The sequence below is a fragment of the Chaetodon auriga genome, chromosome 6 (genome assembly GCF_051107435.1).
Source record: "Chaetodon auriga isolate fChaAug3 chromosome 6, fChaAug3.hap1, whole genome shotgun sequence".
NCBI lineage: Eukaryota > Metazoa > Chordata > Actinopteri > Chaetodontiformes > Chaetodontidae > Chaetodon > Chaetodon auriga.
The window spans coordinates 24,239,407-24,261,220 of record NC_135079.1 but is presented as its reverse complement, the minus strand read 5'-3'; the positions used below and the strand labels follow the sequence as shown (position 1 = coordinate 24,261,220).

General features: G+C 44.1%; 3 protein-coding genes across 5 annotated transcripts; 2 read left to right on the top strand and 1 right to left on the bottom strand.

Annotated features, from left to right (window-relative positions):
• The first annotated feature begins 141 nt into the window (after positions 1 to 141).
• LOC143322444 (cytochrome b-c1 complex subunit Rieske, mitochondrial-like) lies at positions 142 to 3,536 on the top strand. Its single transcript, XM_076733642.1, has 2 exons — positions 142 to 349; positions 1,433 to 3,536. Exons 1-2 carry the CDS (start codon positions 238 to 240, stop codon positions 2,041 to 2,043), a joined length of 723 nt encoding a protein of 240 aa, XP_076589757.1. The 5' UTR covers positions 142 to 237; the 3' UTR covers positions 2,044 to 3,536.
• Positions 3,537 to 4,197: 661 nt separating this feature from the next.
• Positions 4,198 to 6,220, bottom strand: LOC143322445 (protein C19orf12 homolog). Its single transcript, XM_076733643.1, has 3 exons — positions 5,945 to 6,220; positions 5,418 to 5,578; positions 4,198 to 4,991 (listed from the first exon to the last, which is right to left on the bottom strand). Exons 2-3 carry the CDS (start codon positions 5,575 to 5,577, stop codon positions 4,726 to 4,728), a joined length of 426 nt encoding a protein of 141 aa, XP_076589758.1. The 5' UTR covers position 5,578; positions 5,945 to 6,220; the 3' UTR covers positions 4,198 to 4,725.
• A 9,667-nt stretch (positions 6,221 to 15,887) lies between these two features.
• ccdc77 (coiled-coil domain containing 77) lies at positions 15,888 to 21,566 on the top strand. Of its 3 annotated transcripts, none has more exons than XM_076733264.1 (12): positions 15,888 to 15,963; positions 16,751 to 16,800; positions 18,395 to 18,581; positions 18,692 to 18,834; positions 19,032 to 19,128; positions 19,277 to 19,367; positions 19,562 to 19,650; positions 19,807 to 19,955; positions 20,123 to 20,387; positions 20,574 to 20,699; positions 20,833 to 20,985; positions 21,252 to 21,566. In XM_076733264.1, the coding sequence occupies exons 2-12, from the start codon at positions 16,766 to 16,768 to the stop codon at positions 21,396 to 21,398; spliced, it is 1,482 nt and encodes a 493-aa protein (XP_076589379.1). In that variant the 5' UTR covers positions 15,888 to 15,963; positions 16,751 to 16,765; the 3' UTR covers positions 21,399 to 21,566. The 3 variants fall into 3 exon arrangements, with proteins under 3 accessions (XP_076589379.1, XP_076589376.1, XP_076589377.1); XM_076733261.1 differs by having other exon boundaries at positions 19,559 to 19,650; XM_076733262.1 differs by having other exon boundaries at positions 15,930 to 15,995; positions 19,559 to 19,650.
• The last annotated feature ends 248 nt before the right edge of the window (positions 21,567 to 21,814 follow it).

Sequence of the window (21,814 nt, the reverse complement as noted above, 5' to 3'; positions counted from 1 at the left end):
ACACGAAATACAGAAAATGTAATTGTGATATTGATTACTAACTGTAAAACACGACAATAAGGCGACATATAAGAAAAAACGAAAGGGACACTTCGATCAGACCTTGCGTAATGCGGAACGTTGTAGCGGAGGAGCCGGTTTCTGGTGAAGCCGCTTACAGGGTCGTACGTCAGCTTTGTTACGGTGCCGAAGGTCGTGTCCGCAGCCGCGGGTGGAGGTGTATTACTTTGGGCAAAGATGATGTCCATAGCCACTCGAACCGGGGTTCTTTCCCCGTACCTACAGGCGACAAAACACACAGTTAAAAACCTGGTGTTCCTTGAAGCGAAGGGGCTGTTGTCCGCTGCTGGTAAGGCCGAGGACTGACGTTGGCTAGTCAAGTTGGCGGGCGTCGGTAACTAAGCGGTTGAGCTGCATGATGTAACATAAAACATAACGTATTGACATCTTTCTGATTATTTAACATTTCCTTGTTAGATAACGTGTAAATTTGGTGTGTGGTTTTTTAGTGTTCTTGTCTGTAAAGTAGCACAACTGCTAGCAACTTGGTGTGGCTAGTAGGATATCGTTGTCCCGGAAATCGAGAAATTCTGAAATATAGTGCATGTACTGTGCATTGTGCCTGCCAAATAAACAATAGATGACAGGAAATCAACAGGGGTTAAAACAAACAGTCCAAGGACATAGCCCTGGACCCAGTGCAGTGCGAACTTCATTTATAGTTCAGAAGACATGAGAGGTACTCAAGGATTCTGCCAACAAAATGGACTGAAAGCCATCAGTCATACCAGCCTGTGTTCTACCACTGAGATCATTTAGAAACGAATTACACAATATTTCATTAAGTCCAATAGATTCCAGGAGTTACAAAATTATTTGATGATCAGCAGTATCTGAAGCCATAGATAAGTTAATGCAAAGGGTGACACAGTCCTGCTGATTATGGAATGCAGTCAAGACTAAACCCTGATTGATAAGATTTTAAAATGGAGTGGTGAGTTTCTCTAACACTTCAGACATGAGCATGTGGAAATTGGTCCATAGTTATTCAGCTCTGACTGGCCTATGTTTGACCTTATAAATATGTTTGTGGTAAATATCAAAGTAAAGTGTTAGTGCATATTATACAGCAGAAGAAAATAGTGCAAAAAAGATGGATTGTTTCAGGTTTGTTATTATCACCCGACTGGTCTGATCTACTATTAATTAAGCCTTGAGTAGGAGGATGCAGTGTGTCCAGTTTGTATGTTGAAAATCCACAAATGGATTCCAGCATTTTGAAGCAGAGACTGAATGTTGTAAATGCGGATTAGGAAGCATGAACAGAACAGCATTCTTTGAAATGTTTTTCTGGGATACTCTGTAATTTACAATCACTTTGCTCATCAGCTGCTTTTGGCTTTAAAATCTGCATCATATGTCTCATTTCCAGCTCCTGGAGGAATCCGCCTTGCCCACACAGATATTAAGATTCCTGACTTCACAGACTACCGTCGGCCGGAGGTCGTCGACCCGAACAAGTCCTCCCAGGGCAGCAGTGAGGAGAGAAGGTTGTTCTCTTACCTTGTCACTGGAGCCACCACTGTGGTTGGTGTCTATGCAGCAAAGACAGTGGTCAGCCAGTTTGTCTCCTCAATGAGTGCATCAGCAGATGTCCTGGCTTTATCCAAGATTGAGATTAAGCTTTCTGACATCCCTGAAGGCAAAAACATGACCTTCAAGTGGAGAGGAAAGCCCCTGTTTGTCCGTCACCGCACAGAGAAAGAAATCGCCACAGAGGCGTCCGTGAATATCGGCGAGCTGCGTGACCCCCAACATGACAAGGACAGAGTGATTAACCCCAGCTGGGTCATCGTCCTTGGTGTGTGCACCCATCTGGGTTGTGTGCCCATCGCTAACGCCGGAGACTTCGGAGGCTACTACTGTCCTTGCCATGGCTCCCACTACGACGCCTCAGGAAGAATAAGAAAGGGACCTGCTCCTCTGAACCTGGAGGTTCCCTACTATGAGTTCCCCGATGATGAAACGGTCGTGGTGGGATAAACCCTGGAGCTCTGTCTCTGTTCTTCTATGTAATATGTATTTTTAGGTGGCTTTAGAGTTTGAAGTGGCAAAAAATGCATTTATTTACTGATAAATAAATATCTCCACTCCATGACTGAGTTACACTGATGTATAGAAGTATTCTCCTCTTGGACCTCTCTACATTTTGTCATGTTACAAACAAATTAACATGGATTTTATTTTTATTTTAGTCACATAATTAGTCCACCTGTGTGCAATTTAGTCTTACTACAAATTCACCTTTTCTGTAAAGGCTTCAGACTTTCTTCAAGAACATTACCAAACAAATAGCATCACAAAGACCAAGGAGCTCATCAAACAGTTTGGAGTTAAAGTTGTGGAGAAGTTCAAAGCAGAATTAGGTTATAAAACAATATCCCAAACTTTGATTATCTCACAGAGCACCATTAAATCCATCATTAGAAAATGGAACGACTGTGGCACAACAGCAGATCTACCAGGAGAAGGCTGTCGACCTAAACTGACGGACAAGGAGAGTGTTAATCAGAGAAGCAACCAAGAGGCCAATGGTAACTCTAGAGCAGCGTCTCCCAACCTTTTTGAGCCACTGCACATACTTCACATTAGAAAATCAGAAGGCACACCACCAAACACAAATGTCACAAAAAGTGTATTGAAATACAATGAAAATTTAGTCTCAATTTACTCACTCAGTGTGAAACCTGGGCCCGTTGAACACAAAGCTGATATTCTTGCAGGAATTGAAGAAAGACACACATAATAACACTGCTCTAGAGGAGCTGGAAAGATCCACAGCTCAGGTTGAAGAATCTGTCCACAGAACAACTGCCAATCATGCACTCCACAAATCTGAGCCTTCTGGAAGAGTGGCGAGAAGAAAGCCGTGAAGAAATCCTGTATGGAGTTTGCCACAAATATCATGAGACACTTTGCAGAAGGTAGTCTGATCAGATGAGAGCAAAATTGGACTTTGTGGCTCTGTTGTAAAATGCGATGCTACACTGCACATCACCCTGAGCACACCATCCCTAAGGTGAAACGTGGTGGCAGCATGAAGCTGTCAGGATGCTTTTCATCAGCAGGTAATGGGAAACTGGTCAGGTCTGAGGGTGAGACGGATGGAGCCAAGTACAAGAATTTAATGAAAATGTTTAAGAAAACCTGTTCCAAGTCTGCAAGAGACTTGAGACTGGAGTGGAGGTTTACCTTCCAGCAGGACAGAGCTTACAGCCAGAGGTATACAGGAATGGCTGACGGCAAAGGATGTCAGTGTCTTAGAATGGTCCAGTCAAAGCCCAGACCTCAGTCTGATTGAAAAGTGCTGTTCAGGTGTTCTCCTTCCAGTGTGACTGAGTTTGATCTGTTATGCTGAGAAGAATGTGCCAAAATTGCAGTCTATATGTACAAAGCTGGTAGAGACAGAACCCAAAAGACTTCTGCTGTAATTGCAGCAAAGGTGGTTCTGCAAAGCATAAACTCTTGAGTTTTGAGCTTGATGTCTGAGATTCATTGCAAAGCACTGTATCTCAATGGGTTTCTCTCATTCCGCACTACTTTTAGTATTTAGTATTTTGCAAATAACATGACACAAAAGGTGTCAGTTACACAGTGCTGAACATGAAAATGAAGCAAAACAAAACTAATGCCAGCCAAAAGCTGAGGGCAGAAGATGCTAAAAAGAAAACTATATGAAAGGCAGAGCCAAAAATGTAGGATGAATCCAAAACTGCAAAAGGTGAGAAAAAGAAGAAGTCACTCGCCTGAGTTCTGCTCTGTACGGAGGACCTCTAGCGCTATTGACGGTGACAGCAAAGCTGGGGCAACTACAGGCACTATCCTAGAGGTTATAGAGCTACATTATGGGCCACAAGAGGCTAATAAAGATGCAGAGGGGTCAGAGCCTTAAAAACTGTAACAGAATCAAAACAAGCTAGCATGTGAGTAATACATGCTAACAGAATAAATGCATGGAAGGTGTTTTTTAAAATTGGCTGGAGGGGACAGTAGCTTTTTCAAAGGAGCCTGTTCATGCTTACATAAATTTGTTAGATTTCTGAGTCCTCAGCACATACCAATGAACCACGTGAGGCATGGGAACCCTGAGGAGCACAATGATCTGGATGGGATGATCTAGAAAAGCCACTGACAACCTCAGATACATGTCTTTTTAATTGATGAAATAATTTAAAGCAATAGAGATTCAATTGACTCAGTGAGGGCAAAACAACACACTGTGCACAGATGCTGGTAAATTCCTACTGTTAAACTTGGTGAAGTTACATCAAATCAAAATATTTCCTACTGTACAGTTGGCACTCACTCAATGCATCAAAAACTGCTAAAAGTACTTCATTGCAGCTGAAGCACTCAGTCAGAGCTTAATTCAGAGTAACTTAAGTAAAACATGATTATCAGTGCCAGTCAAGGCTTAATGAATAAATAATTCTTTCCAGTGCTCTTCCAATAATAAATTAAGTCTGTTATACAGCTGTTGTAATTCACAGTCATGTGCTCAGCTCTTATTAACCAGTGGTTCTGTTACCAGGAGTGTGACGGTGTCTGAGCCATTTTACAATATGTGATTTCACATTTCTCCAGCTTCACAGTTCACATTCTTGTCAAAGACTCCTGAGCTGATGTGGGCCCCCAAGTCAGGTCATCCCAGCTTTTCCACAGAAGCTAATCCACATAGTGCACCTCTGCCTGGAGCTCCTTGGTGATATACCCGAGGAGGGCGCCTGTTAGCTGCTGCTTCAGGCTGGCGTTGCCCATCACTAGAGCGGTTAGCTGAGCCAAATCTGTCCACTGAATGTCTCCCAGGATGGCCATAAGGTCATCGTAAAGCTTCTGCTGCTGCTGAGGACTGAGCTCCATTATGATCTGTGGCAGGGGTTTGAACTGTCCACTGGTCAGCCAGCAGCCCAGAAGGCCTCCGACAGCACCGCCTGCAGGGGAGGAGGGGTTCAAACGTGTGAAATTTAGTAACACTGGTCCGATAGAACCACAACTGTTTGCAGTAAAGCACTTGCTTCTGTAAATACTGTACATTACACACGCATGAGGTGAAGTTCAGTACGCCAGTAGTGATTAAAGCACGGAAGCTGAGATCGGCCAAGTCAGTCTTTCTAAATGTTGTTAATCTGGAGAACACAAGTTAATTATTTTTATCTCGAAACAAGCTTTATGTTGAGATAATGAGACAATCGACCAGTTAAAGACAGAAAACAATGGTCATCACAGATCAGGCGTGTCATGCCAGCACACACAGATAGTGTTCTGGAAGCAGTGTTTTTTCTTATGAGGCATTATCACAGCCATTTTTGGCTTCCGTACCATACAAAAGAGTCCAGGTGTTTGATTTTTCTACTTACCAACTGCTATTCCAAGAGGACCCCCGACCAGCCCTCCGGCGAAGGCCAGTCCTCCAGCCGCCGCTGCCCCCTTGCCTGAGCCTTTCACTGTGGTCTGGATTTGTGTATTGGCAGATAACTCACAGCACAGCTTCATGACATCATCAAGTCGATGACACATACTGTGGACCCAACAGAGTTTTAGGAGACATGACACGAAACTGAATAAGACGTCAGGAAATACAGGGAGTTAATAGCTGGAATATATTTGTGTTTGCTTCACAAACCAGTTTACAAAAATCACATCAGACACTGACATACACATTAAAACTGAAGACAGAGGACTAAATATGGTCCATACACTGAATACACAGTTACACAGTCATCTTATCTGCAGACACCAGCGTGCAGCTGATTGCATCAGAAAGCATCAGAAGTCAGAGGCTAACGTTAAGCGTCATCTACAGCCCATTTCATCCAAACATGACCAGCTGGGCACGAGGAAACACCCGCTTTCATGACCACACAGATCTTACTGACAGACGTACCTGCTTTACGTAATCCTCATCAATTGTTTGTTGGGTCTATCGTTACAATGTTACAGTGATGACAACTCCGCTCTGCTTCGACCTGTGACTCTTCGTGAGCCCACATGACCAGGACCGCAATGCCTGACGGTTGCACACACAAAAAAAAATGGCGCGTTAATGGACATTTAACCAACACCGAATTTCAGTGCTTGAGAGCGGAACAGAGGAGTGAGGAGAGGGGAGGTTAACTGGTGGAGCGGTGAGAGCGCGTGCACAGGATCCTGGATCCTTTGCGGAAGTCTTCACGTGGCGTATGACAGGCGTGACACACAGCTGGAGCACGCAAACGACTCACAAAACGCCCGTTTGATGACTCTGAGCAACAAATACAGAATACAGGAGGTGTTGACACTGCTGACTGACATGTAATCTGTTACAAACCATATTTAGTGTTACCATTTATGTCAGTGATGGGGAGCTAAATAACAAACGCTTCTCTGTAAAATGTAATACAGCTGAATCAACAGCGCTCTGAAACAGTTTCAACAAAGACCGAACATTATAACCTTTAAGACAGGAGGATTTAATGCAGAACTGCTGTGTTAGACTGCATTAGTTTTTGATATGATTTACTAGGAAATAAACCTCAATGAACGTGAACGTGAGTGAAGTGTCGCATCCTAGTACAGTAGATGGCGCTATACGGTTTTCACATGTGTTGGTGTCCGTCATCTGCCACACAAAGAAGCAGAAGGAGTTAGTGTATTGCGCCACTTGTCGATTTGTGTACATCTTTCTTTTTGTAAATGTAAGCTTTCTCTTGGTATATCAGAAATACTTAGTCTTGGCTACTTATTGGTGATATTTAACCAGAGAGTCGCAGTATTATGACGCCAGCAAATGACTAGTTATCATATCACTCTCTACTTGTTTATATAATGTATGTTTTATTATATCATTATAATATTATATAGTATGTATTATACATTATAATACATATTATCGAACTATATATTGAGTTAGTTAGATTTTTCACAAACTGCTGTTCTTGTTTATATATTTTGTTACATTTTTGAACAGTTCAATCTATTTTGTGTTTGTCTGTATGTTAATGCTACTGCAACAGAATAATTTCCCAAATTGGGATCAATAAAGAAACAGTCTAAGTCTAAGTCTGTCTCTCTGCCTGATTCCAGTGCTGGAAACTCAGCACATTTACTCAAGTATATTTAAGTACAACTTTAGGTACTTTTACTTTACCTCCATTGTATGCTTCTTTCTGCTTGTACCGTACATTTCAGGGAGGAATATTATAGTTTTCACTCCACTTACAGCTACATTTGTTTAAAACTTGATACTGTGCATAATATGGACATTTTACAATCAGAACATGTGATTGAAAACTAGGACATATTGTTACAGATTAAACCAACCAACAGTATACAAAGACTTTCGGACCTGCCACAACATGAAATGGTGCCGACACATGAAGGCATCAATAATAGCAAAGCCATAATGTCACAGTATGAAAGGGGACATTTTTCATAACAACAACATTTTACTCTTGTTTCTGCAAGTTCATTTTGCTGATGATAGTTTTATTTTCAGTAGGGTCATTTTACATTGTCGTATTTATACTTTGATTGAAGTACTTAGTGCACCACTGCCTGATTCAGTCAAAATGAGAGTTACACAGTGAAATATGAAGACAGCTGTCTCTGCAGGGCTGTGTGAGAGGTGTCCGAGTGTACCCCTGCTGCAAGGACTGCACTGTCACCAAGGCCGACCTCGCCCTGGTTGTAACACAAGCACAGTTACACATATGCATGGCTGCTTGGCTTGCACTGTGTGTGTGTTCAAAGATGCTTTAATTTTTTAAATTTCACCGGAAATACCAAATTTTGTTTGTTGGTGTCCTTGTGCATTTCTCCACATAATTTTTTGAGGTACAGTTAAACACACAAGTAAAAACTTGCACATCGAGTTAAAAAACAAATAAATATACACACAGAGTTTGAGATGATTGATAGTGATAGAAAAGAATTGTTGACTAGTTGATGATGCAGGCTTGGCATGGGTGAAATATTTACACTGCCTGCCTGCTCATTCATTCAAAAGCCAAAGTCAAAAATCTTGTTCATGCAGTTTAGTCACAGAAAGCAGAAAGATGTGACTTCACATCAGAAGAAAAGTTTGGAAAGTTTCTATTAATATGCAAAGTGTTTTGTTTATCTGAAACCAAATATAACCATGAACTACAAAGCCTTCTGATCACAAACTCATGTCCATGATGCATTTAATAGCACTCCATTATATCTTTGTTTAAGTTATTCAATCAGAATGATGTTTTAGTTTTTTCAGGGATGTTTCAATAAATATTGTGACCTCTTCCACTGCTGCTCCTCATAATGACAAATAGCAAAAACCAGCTCTAAACATAATAAAATTTGGTCTCTTGACTCTGCAGTCTGTGACCAGAGGGTGTCTCTAGGCATTTTTCCTGTGTTTTAAAGCAAACCAATTCTGCTTTGTAGCACACCACATAATTCATGGCCTGAGAGAGTTGTGCCTCCACACAGAGGACCTGCTTCTTCGTACTGCAGATTATATGACTCAGGTTTACTTTTGAAATGTATTTCTTCATCTTTAAACTGTTTAATGCCTCTGTCATATGTGAAATAGTGGATTCATCAGGTGTTACACATGCTTGTGTTCACAGATGTGTTATAAAAACAAATGTTTCATTTTTATGGAGGCAAATAAATGCAGCTTGTTGAAAATGGCGTTAATGAACATCTCAACAGGCTCGAGGCTCATAATTAAATGGTGTGGTCAGTGTCCCATTAAATCTCACTGAAATGTTTTATCTTCTGCTCTGTTTTATTGTGTTTGAAATTGTTAATCTGTTTCAGTGTTTTAAACATTTAGTTTTTTTTAATGAAATGTTATGTTCAGCACATTGAGCTGCAGCTCAGGTATGAAGTGTTGAATATAATGAAGGTTTAGTGTGAACATTTGCCCCTGCTGCTCAGAGTGGACAACTTTTGAAGTGCACATGGACTGAAATCAAGAGTTTCCCATTGGGGAGAGAAGGACATGGGGACATTGATAATGGTCACCATATTTACAAATGAACTCTGGCTGTCAGCTGATGCTTTAGAATGGACTCAGAGAATTGGAATCAGAATCAGAATCAGAACACATGACATCATAATGTCCATTCTAAAGCAAGTGTATATATAGAGAGAGCCGCTTCATTTCACCAGAAGATTTCACAGTGTTCACATCGACAACACAGAAATCATCGTCTCGAGACAAGTTCAGAGAACCAAACTGAGCGATCCTTGAGCATCAAACCTTTTCAGTAAGTACTTCAACAGCACTGACTGTCATACTTTCACATGCAGGAACAGATCCAGTTAAATCTCTAACAATGCTAATATCTTAAGAAATTAATCATTACTTTTCCATGTTAAATCTTTATCTGCCAAGTAACTTGTAACTACAGCTGTTGCATAAACGTAGTATAGAAAGTAGAATGTATGCCTCTGAAATGTGGTGGAATAAAAATATAAAGTAGGAGAAAATGGAGCAGCACCTCAAAACTGTACTGACTGTAAGAACATCACTGATATTCAGATCTGCTGAAGTAAAATTGCTAATACCGTAATGTGAAAATACTTCATTATAGTTTAAGTAAATGTTCCAGCTGTCTTCAAATCTTACTGAGCTAAAAGTAGAGAAATGTTAAAGTAGTGTTAAATGTAAAACTTCTCATCATGCAGACTGTCTCCTTTCAAGAACTCACATTATGACATAATTATAATTTTGGAGTATTATTATTGATGCATGAAGTTCTTAGATACACCTTGTGGTGCCCCTGGACACATCATCAGTGATGTAACCTGGGATCACGGGGGGTTTCGGGTCTTTCAACAATCAGACCCCCTCCCCCAGGTGACCCAGTCGGGGTTGATCTGGCCCCACCTTGTGTCCAGGTAGCGCTACCCTACCTGCCACACCTCTCCCCTCTTGATCCACAGCCACCTCGACGCCACTTCTGCTTCGTCTGTGGCCAATTTGATGGCCCTTCGCTGAGTAGCCCCTGTGATGCCCAGCATCTCGTAGGCCCTGCAGAGGGATTGGCCCACAAATCCTCGGCATCCCACTTCAATGGGTTGGCATCTCACCCGCCAATTGTTGCCCCGGCATTCCTCCACCAGCTCATCATACTTTGCCCTCTTTCTTTCGTGGGCCTCCTCCATTCTATCCTCCCAAGGCACCGTGAGCTCCAAGAGAATAACCCTCTTGGATGCTGCTGAAGTCAGGACGGTGTCTGGCCTTAGTGCTGTCTTGGCGACCCCTTCTGGGAGCTTCAGCTGCTTCCCCAGATTAACTTTCAGCTCTCAGCAGGTGTTTTGGGTAACCGCTGCAGGCTTCTCCCCAGCTCTGACCAAAGTGATGGTTTTCTTTACTGGGCGAAGGCTCTCGCTGTGGCTAATCCCACCACAGACAGCGTCCGCTATGGCCTTCAGGACCTGGTCGTGTCGCCAGCGGTAGCGCCCTTCGCCCAGGGCTTTCAGACAGCAGCTGAGGATGTGCTCCAAGGTTCCTCTCTTCTGGCAGAGGGGGCAAGCTGGTGTCTCCACCTTCCCCCAGGTAAAGAGGTTAGATCGGCTCGGCAACAATGTCGTAGACCGCCTGGATCAAGAATTTTATCCTGTGGGGTTCAGCCTTCCACAGCTTGGTCCATGTGACCTTGCACTCCACAGCTTGCTCCCATCTTGTACAGGCTCCCTGCTGCCGCATTCCCACCATCTGGCTGGTCCGCTTCTCCTCTGCTCCTGCTCGCACCTCCTCAAGGATCAGCAGCCTCCTCTCTTTCCCCTGTGCCTTGTCATAGCGAGGTGTTCTACCAGTACCTAGGCCAGCTCTCCCCTGTGCCACTGTGCCCACTAGCACCCTTTGCCATGAACATGTAAGCAGCATTTTAATGTTGGAGTTGGTCCACTTGAGGCTAAATTGAACAACTTTATAAGTTGCTGAGGAGTTAAATTCATGTAAAATCCGCAAAAGTAACTGTATCTGCTGCATAAATGTTTTGAACTAAATGAGTATAAAATACTCTATACTATATGATGTTACTCCCCATAAGTGTCAAGTGTCTAAAAAGCAGCTTTCTATCAATGTGTGTGACAGGAGTCCAGTAACCAAGACAGCTAACAGCGGGACAATCGTCTCTGCTCCTGAAATGGACTTCAGAGCAGAGGTCGACCGTGCTGTGGAGGAGATGGAGTGGAGAGAGGTGGTTTCCACTCTCGAGGCGGCCATCTATGACCTGTTGGCCAACCCTCCACCTGCTCCATCCACACCTCTCCTCCTCCTGTTCCTGTTGGGCTGGAACTCAACATCTCCCCTGAACCAGCAGAGGGTCAGGGTCAAGGATATGGTGGGTGTGTCCCCCCCAGGAGCAGTTCCTCAAGTGGTTGAGCAGCAAAATCCCTTCATAGAAGCTCCCACCATGAACTATGGACCACCACTGTTCCCAGACAACATCATGCAGCCAGGTCACCTGTTCCACCATCAGGCCTATAGGCAGGGACAGGTAAGCTACTGAGTATAGATGAGGTCATCAGGACTAGATCAATACCTGTATTGATACACATACAGATACAGATGAAGGCCCAAAACACATTTGAATCTAAAACCTACAGTTCACAGGTAGATGTGACTTCACCTTAAAGATCAGCTCATCTTTCATTCACAGTCAGAGCTCAGTTTTAATCAAGTTAGGACTCATTCAACGCTGCATGAACGCTTTAATCACTGGTTTAGCTTTTGGTGCTGTGGTCACATGACCTTCACATGAAAACACACTCCTGACCTCTGACCTCTGTGACCCTCAGCAGAGACATTCAGACATATTATGGTTGTATACCTGCGTGAGGCAGATTGTCCAGGTGTGTTTGCTCTCCACAGAGGTCACAGCAGCTCATTCTCCGTTGTTTACCATAGGGATCAGCTGCTGGCCCTGCGTAACACAGCTGTGTGGCCGGAGGAGCGACCTGATGTCCCCCGCGAGTTAAGGAGGAGGATACGGGGGTGCCGCGCTGGGATCAAACGCCGTGACAGGAGCAGAGCTTATAGACCAACTCTCCCGTCTGTCATCATGGGGAACATAAGATCTCTCCCCAACAAGATGGACGAGCTAGCGGCGTTGACCTGGCATTATCAGGAATTCTGGCAGTGCAGTATGCCATTGTTTACTGAGACATGGCTGGGAACGCAGCACACAGACACGACTGTAGCGCTGGAGGGATTCTCACTCATATGGGCAGACCAGACAGAGAGGAGCGGTAAGAGGAAAGGAGGAGGGCTGGCAGTGTTTGTGAATGATAGATGGTGTAACTCCAGGCACATCGCTATTAAAGAGCAGCACTGCTGCCCGGAATTTGAGCTGTTGGCTGTTAGTTTGAGGCCATACTATCTGCCGTGGGTGTTCTTGCATGTCATAGTGGTGGCTGTGTATATTCCTCCCTCTGCAAACGCTGATGCAGCCTGTGACGTCATCAACTCCGTGATCAGCGGGCTGCAGACTCAGAAACCACAGGCCCTCTTATTGATCTCTGGGGATTTTAATCATGCCTCTCTGTCCTCCACTCTGCCCAAATTCATCCAGTATGTCACATGTGCCACCATGAGATAATAAAACACTGGACTTATTCTATGCCAACACCAAGGAGGCATACGAATCATCATCCCTCCCCCCTCTGGGAAGATCTGATCACAACCTGGTTCATCTCCTGCCTTTATACAAGTCCCTTGTTAACAGGCAACCAGCTGCGTCCCGCACAGTGAAGAGGTGGTCTGATGAGGCTGAAGGGGCTCTGAAGGACTGCTTCGATACAACAGTGTGGGATATATTCAGTGACTCTCATGAGGAGGACATTGACAGTCTGACAGACAGCATCACAGACTACATAAACTTCTGTGTGGAGAACACTGTACCCACCAGGACCGTACGGTGCCACTCAAACAACAAACCCTGGATCAATCCTGACATTAAGGCTCTCTTAAAGGAGAAGAAGAGGGCCTTCAAGTCAGGAAACAAAGAGGAGCTGAAAACTGTTCAGAGGGAGCTAAGAGGGAATATCAGGGAGGGGAAGGACAGATACAGAAAGAGAATGGAGGAACAGCTGCAGGCGAACAACACCAGGGAAGTCTGGAGAGGCCTGAAAACCATCTCAGGTCACCAGGAGCCAAACTCCCAGGCGGCTGGGGTTCCAAAGTGGGCAGATGAGCTGAACACCTACTTCTGTAGGTTTGAAGAAACATCTGCCCCTCCCCCAGCTGCACTAGCACTGCAACAGGCCTCTTTTGATCTGCCAGCATCCCGCCTGAGTACCCCACTGACCCCCCCCCCCCCCCCAACAGTATTCAGCTCACTGCAATCAACGCCACCCCCCACTGGTCCTCCCAGCCCCCCATCCACTTCACAAGACACTCAGCCCCACTGCTCCAACTTGTCCCTCACCCCTCTCCAGGTGAGGAATCAGCTCAGGAGGTTAAAGACCAGGGAGGCTGCAGGACCGGATGGCCTCAGTCCCAGGCTCCTCAGATCATTGGACATCTATTTAACCTGAGCCTGAGACTGGGAAGGGTGCCACGCCTCTGGAAGACGTCCTGCGTGGTACCTGTGCCAAAGACCTCACATCCCAAGGACCCTAGCTGGTACAGGCCGGTGGCCCTAACATCCCACCTCATTAAGGCCCTGGAGCTGCTGGTCCTCGCCCACCTGTGCCCCCTGGTGAGCTCATCCATGGACCCGCTGCAGTTCACGTATCAGCCTGGCATCGGAGTGGATGATGCCCTCATCTTCCTCCTCCATCAAGCTCTATCTCACCTGGAATCGCCTGGGAGCTCTGTTCGGGTCCTTTTCCTGGACCTTAGCAGTGCTTTTAACACCATCAGGCCAGCCATCCTGAGACACAAGCTGGAGCTTTCGGGGGTGGACCAACACCTCACATGCTGGATAGTGGACTACCTTTCCAACCGCCCACAGTAAGTGAGGACACGGGACTGTGTGTCAGGGACTGTCCTCTGCAGGGTGGGGGCCCCCCAGGGAACGGTGCTGGCACCGTTCCTCTTCACCCTCTATACAGCAGACTTTTCCCACCTGTCACCCACCTGCCACCTGCAGAAGTTCTCTGATGACTCTGCCATTGTCGGCCTCATCACAGATGGGGACAACAGGTCATACAGAGGATTCATCCAGGATTTTGTGGACTGGTGCCAGCAGAACCACCTCCAGATTAATGCGGATAAAACCAAGGAGCTGGTTGTGGACTTTCTTCGGCACCCGTACTCTTCACCATCACCAGTGAACATCCAGGGAAGGGACATTGAGATGGTGACATCTTATAAGTACCTGGGTGTTCATCTGAACAACAAACTGGACTGGACTCATAACACCACTGCACTTTACAAAAAAGGACAGAGCAGACTCTATCTGCTCAGGAGGCTGAGGTCTTTTGGGGTGCGTGCACTCCTAAAGACCTTCTATGACTCTGTTGTGGCCTCTACCATTTTCTATGGTGTTGTCTGCTGGAGGAGCAGCATCACAACAGCTGACAGGAAGAGGCTGGACAAACTCATCAGGAAGGCCAGCTCGGTCCTGGGATGCCCTCTGGAACTGGTGGAGGAGGTGGAGGAGAGGAGGATGACAGCCAAGCTGTCCTCCATGACAGACAATGACTCCCACCCCCTCCAACACACACTCACTGCACTGAGGAGCTCCATCAGTGACAGGATGCTACATCCAAAGTGTGTGAAAGAGCGGTATCGCAGGTCATTCCTCCCTGCAGCTGTCAGACTGTACAATACAAACTGCTCCAAGTAATCAGTGCAATAGTCTGTGCAATAAAACATGTACATAACAGTCTGTAAATACTATCTACAATTTCTTACATTTTTTTTTTTTTTACAATTTCCTTCTTTTTATTTTTATTTAAAATTCTCACTCTTTTGTATATGTTGTTTTTAATTTGCATCCACTTCTTATATTACTCGATCTGCTCTACTGATGCTGCTGTAATCTGGAATTTCCCCTCGTGGCACTAATAAGGGAATATTGAATTGAATTGAATTGAATTGAATTGAAACAGTTCTTTGAGTTTATAGAGAGGGGAAATCCTGACACCTGGTGGACAGATGACACCATTGCAGCTCATCTAATCACCTGTTCGTATTTGTGTCTCCAGAATAACGATGTACCTAGTGGTGAGGCAAACGGATTCACCCAAAACCTGCGCTGTGTTGACGCAATCTATTACAAACCATATTTAACAGTGTCATTTGTATCAGTGAGGGTGAGCTAAATAACACGAACACTTCTCTGTATAATGCAATACAGCTGAATCAACAGCTCTCTGTATATAACCACCGTCGTGATACCCATTAACTCTGACTGGTGTTTTAAGCGTTGTCGAGCCAGCTCATGCAGAAGCAGCCTGGCTTCATGGTCTGCCCTCCAGGACTCTACAAATCTTAGTGTTCCTTTTCTATTCATAAGTTAGTAGTTATTGAAGACCATCACATGTGCAACCCAACTTTCTGCACTGTTCTAACCGCATTCCTTCATGACATTTCACCTTCATATTACTGATGTTTTTATTGTTGAATCTTGGCTAAGGCCAATTCAACTGCTATAATCGTGGCATGATGTTTACAAGTACAATCATGTCAAATTTTTATATCAACAAGAACATTCTCTTGCATTCTGCTCTAATTTGCTGTATTTCATGTTATCATATCGTCGTCAATTGCCAGTTATGTAGTCTGCAAATGTCATTCCAAATGCACACAATCCTGTGGGGACAGTTGTTTTGTTTTTCAGTTCAGTACCACCATATGCCGCTAGTCGGCGAAATAATATCAAGCTTCGCTCAGTTTCCCACGAAGAAGACGGTGTGGCGTAAACTTCCGGGGTTTAAACGCATGGCATCAACGAACAACACTGGTGTGCAGACCGGAGAGCTGTGAGTCTTCAGAGGCTGACTGTGTGTAAAATGTGTGTCAGCCATTAACGCCAGATATAGACGTTAATGTGCTTTTATTTTGCGTGCTTGTTTTATTGTTTTAAGTCTGTAGTCTCACCGTTAACGTTAACGTAGCTTTTGGAACACAAACGTTATATGCTTCGTAGCGAGGAAGGACATGCTCATTTAGTTAGTCCGACGAAGTAACGTTATAATTTCTGTCTGCTCCACTGATTTGAGTTATCCTTCAGCTGAATATGCATTCAAAGCGTTGAAATTGAGTGTTAATGTCACTTCTGGCGACAGCAGCAGACTGTTTTCGTATGTCCCGCTCCCCCTGGCGCCCAGACCGTGCTAAGGGAAACACACGGTGGAGTTAACACATTACACATTTACATGCCACTAACTTTACCTGTTAGAGCGTCTGTTCAAGCCAGTTAAGACTACACATTATTTACTTGTTTGTATTTGAGTAAGATGAAATAGACTCCTTCACAGATAATAACCATAAAGTGTACTGAAAGATGGTCTTGAATGGAGCTTTTGTTGTAAACGTTTGACATTCAGCTCATAGTGACTCCTCACAGGGACTCTTGGAGCGGACACCTCTGTATTAACATGTATATTCCATGCACAGCTGCTTACCCCCTGACCTGATTTGTAAAGCTCTGTGTTGCCTTTTGTTACTGAATTGACTGCAGACATTACGTGAATGTTGCACTTGCAACAACAGACTTTTTTTTTGCAGTGTTGATGACAGCCCCCAATGTTTTACCTTTGTTTTCAGTGTTTTTGTGCTGGAATGGGATCTCCAACAAAAGATGCATCAGCACACAGGTAAGACATAGGAGGACAGATGTGTTTATGGTCTCTATTAGAGAAAACCTTCTGTGGCGCAGATAGGTACACATTCATTCACTGCCCAACAGCATGCGAAGGAAAGGACCACTATGTGAGATTTAGTGGCATCTAGCAGTGAGGTTGGCGATTGCAATTGACTGAATATCTCAGCCTCGCTTAACAAGCATGAAGGAGGACCTACGGTGGCCTTAAAACACAAAAAACCTGAAAGATGCTCTCTAGAGTCTGTTTGGTCTACTGTAGAAACATGGCAGTGCTAATTGATCCCCTTACATCTTACGTACTGGTCCTTTAAAGTTGCCTGGATTTTGTGTCAACATATAAAACAGTTTTAGCTTTTGAATGCGGTCCTCATTGTTCTTCAATTGAGAAAAGAACCTTTTTTAATGTTGGAGTACTATGTTGATACAGCTACCAGCCCACTTCAGTGTAGATGGCACTGAATCATAACGCAAGTTAGACATTTGGATGTTCCAGACCTTTGCTTGAGGAAATTTTCTCCAACTGAGCCTCTTTGAATTGTAACTGAATGTCCCTGCTTTTAACTGTAATCTCCCTGAGTGGTCCTTGGATTTATTTTGCCAGGCTTGCCCCCCACTGTTTAAGTCTCATCCCTCATGGATTTAGTCTTGCTCTTTAAGTGGATTTAATTGCCTGTGTAATCATTCATTATGCTGTTCATAAAATGTGCTGCAGACATGTACTCTTCATGCAGTGCAGATGTGATGTTGTATCTTAGCGTGCTAAAAGGTACTTCAAGCCTTATAGTTAAAGGGTGTCTATGCAGATTTGTTTTCAAAGTCATTCAGGTTGTAAACTGTTAAAAAAAAAAAAAAAGGTTTATTAAAACCATTGGACCATTAAAAAACAAAAAAGCAGACAGTCTTCTGTGTGTGAGGGTGGACTCTGCAGTAATGTGCAATAATGCTTATTGTTTTTAATGATTCAGATTACAATATCCTCATTGGCACACTTCCAGTCTCATTTGTGAACAGTCTCTTTCAGTGTTATTGCAACAGATGAATAGATACAGCAAAGGTCTCTGTTTTGCAAATAGAGGTAACAGATTACAAAATGAAGTGCTTTTTGGATGACAACTCCTGCATTAGGATGACACATTGGTTAATTACTGCGATGATAACACTGGCATTAAACAAACATTTGATATCTTGCGAGAAAGTGTGTGAGAGGTGTGAAAAACAGGAGCTCAGCATCTCTAGGGTCAAACTCTTTCCAAAGTAAAAAATTCTGATTTCTGACTACAGCACTCCAGTCATATATGAACTGACCTCGTAGAAATATTTTATTGCCTGATTTCACACTGTAACGTTGCTGTAGGAGTAACAAAGCAGTGCAAGTAAAATGGAGGGAAGTCTAACATTGCTCATTTGCATACACTACCCACATCATGATACAAAGCTGGTTGAAAATTAGAGAGTTTCCCTTTACATTGCTTTGACAAACACAGTCAGTACTGGATGTTCATTACCCATGTGTGACGTCTGTGTGGGCTGGTATGCAGAAGTGTCCTCTTCCATACTTGCTTATAAAGGTTTTTTTTCCCCTTCAGAACCAACGTTCGTACCCCTGGTCGAGAACCTGACTCCCCACTTCCCCCCATCCATGAGCGGCTGGCTTACCTGCGTCCCTCCAGGGAGCTGCTGGAGTTCTACAGACAGAAGATTGCCCAGTTTGACAGTGAGCACGAGGAGCTGCTGCAGATGCTGGAGAAGTACAGAAGCATCACAGGAGACCAGGTGAGACCCAGCTCGTATGTGATTGTATGTCAGATTGCTCGTCTGGTGCGCCAGTCCAGTGTATGTGCCTGTTTTAACTGATCTCCTCTCTGTTCCCGATATTCTCCCAGCATAAGCTACAGAGGGAGGTCCGACAGCGTGAGGGAGAGATCGTGGAGCTGCAGAATGCTCTGAGCGACATGCAGGTCTATCTTTTCCAAGAGAGAGAGCAGTCTCTGCGGCTTTATGCAGAAAATGACAGACTAAAGATCAGGTCAGTGCACCGTCAATGAGACCGTAAGATCACGTACAGACTGTTCTTGATTGACTGAGTAAGGTTAAAAAACAGGTGTGGATGTGCAGGGCCTTTAAAATCTGTCTTCAGTGTTGTTGCTGTTGTTAGTGTATATTGCTGTTATTCTTCCCTAGCAATTGTGCACATGAAACTATCCAACCATCTGTTCACTGCAGAGAGTTGGAGGACAGGAAGAAAATCCAGCACCTTCTTGCCCTGGTGGGTCCTGATGCAGGAGAGATCACGTATTTCCACCGAGAGCCTCCTCACAAGGTTTGTTAGAGACTTTCTCACTGAAGATGTTTTGACTGGTCAATCACATATGACAAAAACAAATGACTGAATTTGGCCTGGCAAAAAATGGAAAAAAGAAAATGAATGGGGTTGAATTAGCTTTGAATTTATATGACATATATTTCAGGTCACTGTAACACAGAGGAACGCTGAGTGCAGATCGGAGGAAAATCTCAACCTCAGGCCAACAAAGTTAAGACCGACTGTGACCAGGAAAGGTTTGAAAACTATTTATTTATAAAGACATCAGCACTGTTACTGTGTTGAAAGAAGCCTGTTCTCATCAATGATGACAGTGTGTGATCTGATAATATTTTCTGTGTAATGACACTCAAACACAGAGGCTTTCCTGTGAGCTCTTTGCTGTTAAGCAAAATGATGAATAATTTGAATTTCATGCCTGTTTAAGCAGAGAGTAGCCGGAAAACAAAATCAGCAGACGGAGTGAATGAACAAAGCCTGGAGCAATACAAGAATGATAACCAGACGTTGTTACTGCAGGTATGTTGAGGTGTCCGCTTTCTGAATGCAGATAATTGGATTTACGTGTTCTCATGTGTCTCGCTGTATCACCACTCGGTATTGATATTTGTACCTGTCTCCGTGATTTTGGTGATGAGTGGACCGAGCGTTTCTTTTTGTGGCTCATGTTTCCAGGTGGAGGCTCTGCATGCTCAAATGGAGGAACAAACCCGTCTGGCCAAAGAGCAGGTAGAATCTCTGCTGGAGGATCGGCGGATTAAAACGGAGGAGGCACAGGCACAGTGGCACAGAGATCAGGAGCGACTCACTGCTCTGACTGACAAGTGGGCCTGCATTTTCATTGTTCACTACTACTTTTTCACATTCGTCACATTTGAACGACAGATCTGTTTTTGTCTTTCTTCTCTTTAGAATTCACTCTGATGATAAATACATCCCTCGCCTGGCTTCAGTATATAACTCTCAGCTCCTCTCCCATTTGACACCACAGGCTCCAGCAAACCCAGAACCTGTTGTACGAGAGCACTAAAGACTTCTTACAGATGAAGTTTGACACACGGGCTCATGAGAAGAGCTGGATGGTGGAGAAGGACCGGCTGCTGAGGGACCTGGACTCTTGCCACGGCCGTCTGAGGAGGGCTGGGTCTGCCGGTGCAGAGCTGGGACGAACGTGGCAGCCCAGCAGCAGCAGCACCGTCCAGATCCTCTCCAAGCCTGAGCCCGTATCTGAGCAGACACACAAGGAGGAGATAAAGGTCAGACTTGTTCCTTTTTCATTCTGAAAGTTGACTGTAGGCCTAAAGTAATCTCTCCTGTTGTTCAGCTTTGTAAAATAATCTAAACAACCTTTTCCCTTAATATAGAATATCAGAGCTCTTTTCGCCTTTGGATGTTGCATGCAGTTTTTTAATGACCATATTTTAATGAATGTATTTCATCAGGCAGTGCAGGAGGATCTGAAGCAAGCCCACCGTCTGGCAGACATGTACAGGGAGCAGTGTATTACTCTGGAGACAGAACTGGCCCAAATCAGAGAGCAGGGGGATGTGGGCAGGGAAATGTTTAAGGTACGATGGTTGGACTGTTGGACTTGTGTCTGTGAAGCTCTCGCACACATCTCTGATTGATTGTTATGTGGTTTATAGCATTCTGCAGGTTTGTTACTGATATTTTTGACTTACTAACTCTTCATCTGTGCAGGAGCGTTCAGACAAAATGGCCAGGCGTCTTCAGCTGATGACTCAGCGTTATGAGGCACTGGAGAAGAGGAGGGCCATGGAGGTGGAGGGCTTCAAGACGGACCTGAAGCACCTCAGACAGAAATTCAAAGATGTAGAAAAACAACTCCTAAAGGTGAAAATACTTTCTGAATAACCAACTAGTGTCTTCAATTATTTTCTTTATCATGAGAAAAAGAATGTATTTTCATTATTTCAACGTAAGTGTGTTTTGAGCTCTTCTTTTTTCATGAATACGGAAAATTGACGTACCTCGATCATAAATGAATTATTACCTTGTTGAGATCATTTCTCAGTTGTCCCTTCCAGCCGTCCTCACTGCTGATATCATAATTAACTTTTGAACTGTTTAACCTGCTCTACGTGTATCCACTGCTACAGGCTACTCTGAATATTGGGCCCAACCAGGACTTAGCCATTCTGCATGAGGTACGTCAGACCAACACCAGGACAAAGAAGGTTCAGGGTGAGCTGATGGCGCTAAAGGCGAAGATCTATGGACTGGAAAATGAGCTGAGATTCAGCTGAGGGCTGGACTCTGATGTGTGGTGTTTGCCTGCAGAGACGATCTGTGTGAGGTTTATTCCAGTCAAGTATGTTTGCGCTACTGTGTTTATTACTGAAACAGAGTGAATGTTATTTCAATTTTGTACTTTGGACTAATAAAGAGGATTTGCTACAATGATTTTAAATTTATGAGCATCCACTTTTTTTAGAGAATGAACTCTGCAAGCAGCAATCGACTGTTTTACAGCAGGCGTTTTGATTTGAGTTCAACAAGTACAGGTGTCGCCAAAGCTGTGTATGACATCACAGTGTGACAGACAGCCAGTGTGCACAATACCAGAGCCCTGAAATTAAAGCAGCTAAGTGGAATTCAGCCATTATTAAATGTATTTACACCTGCGATTTTCCTAGTGTGACACTAAAATGTCTTCTGTTAC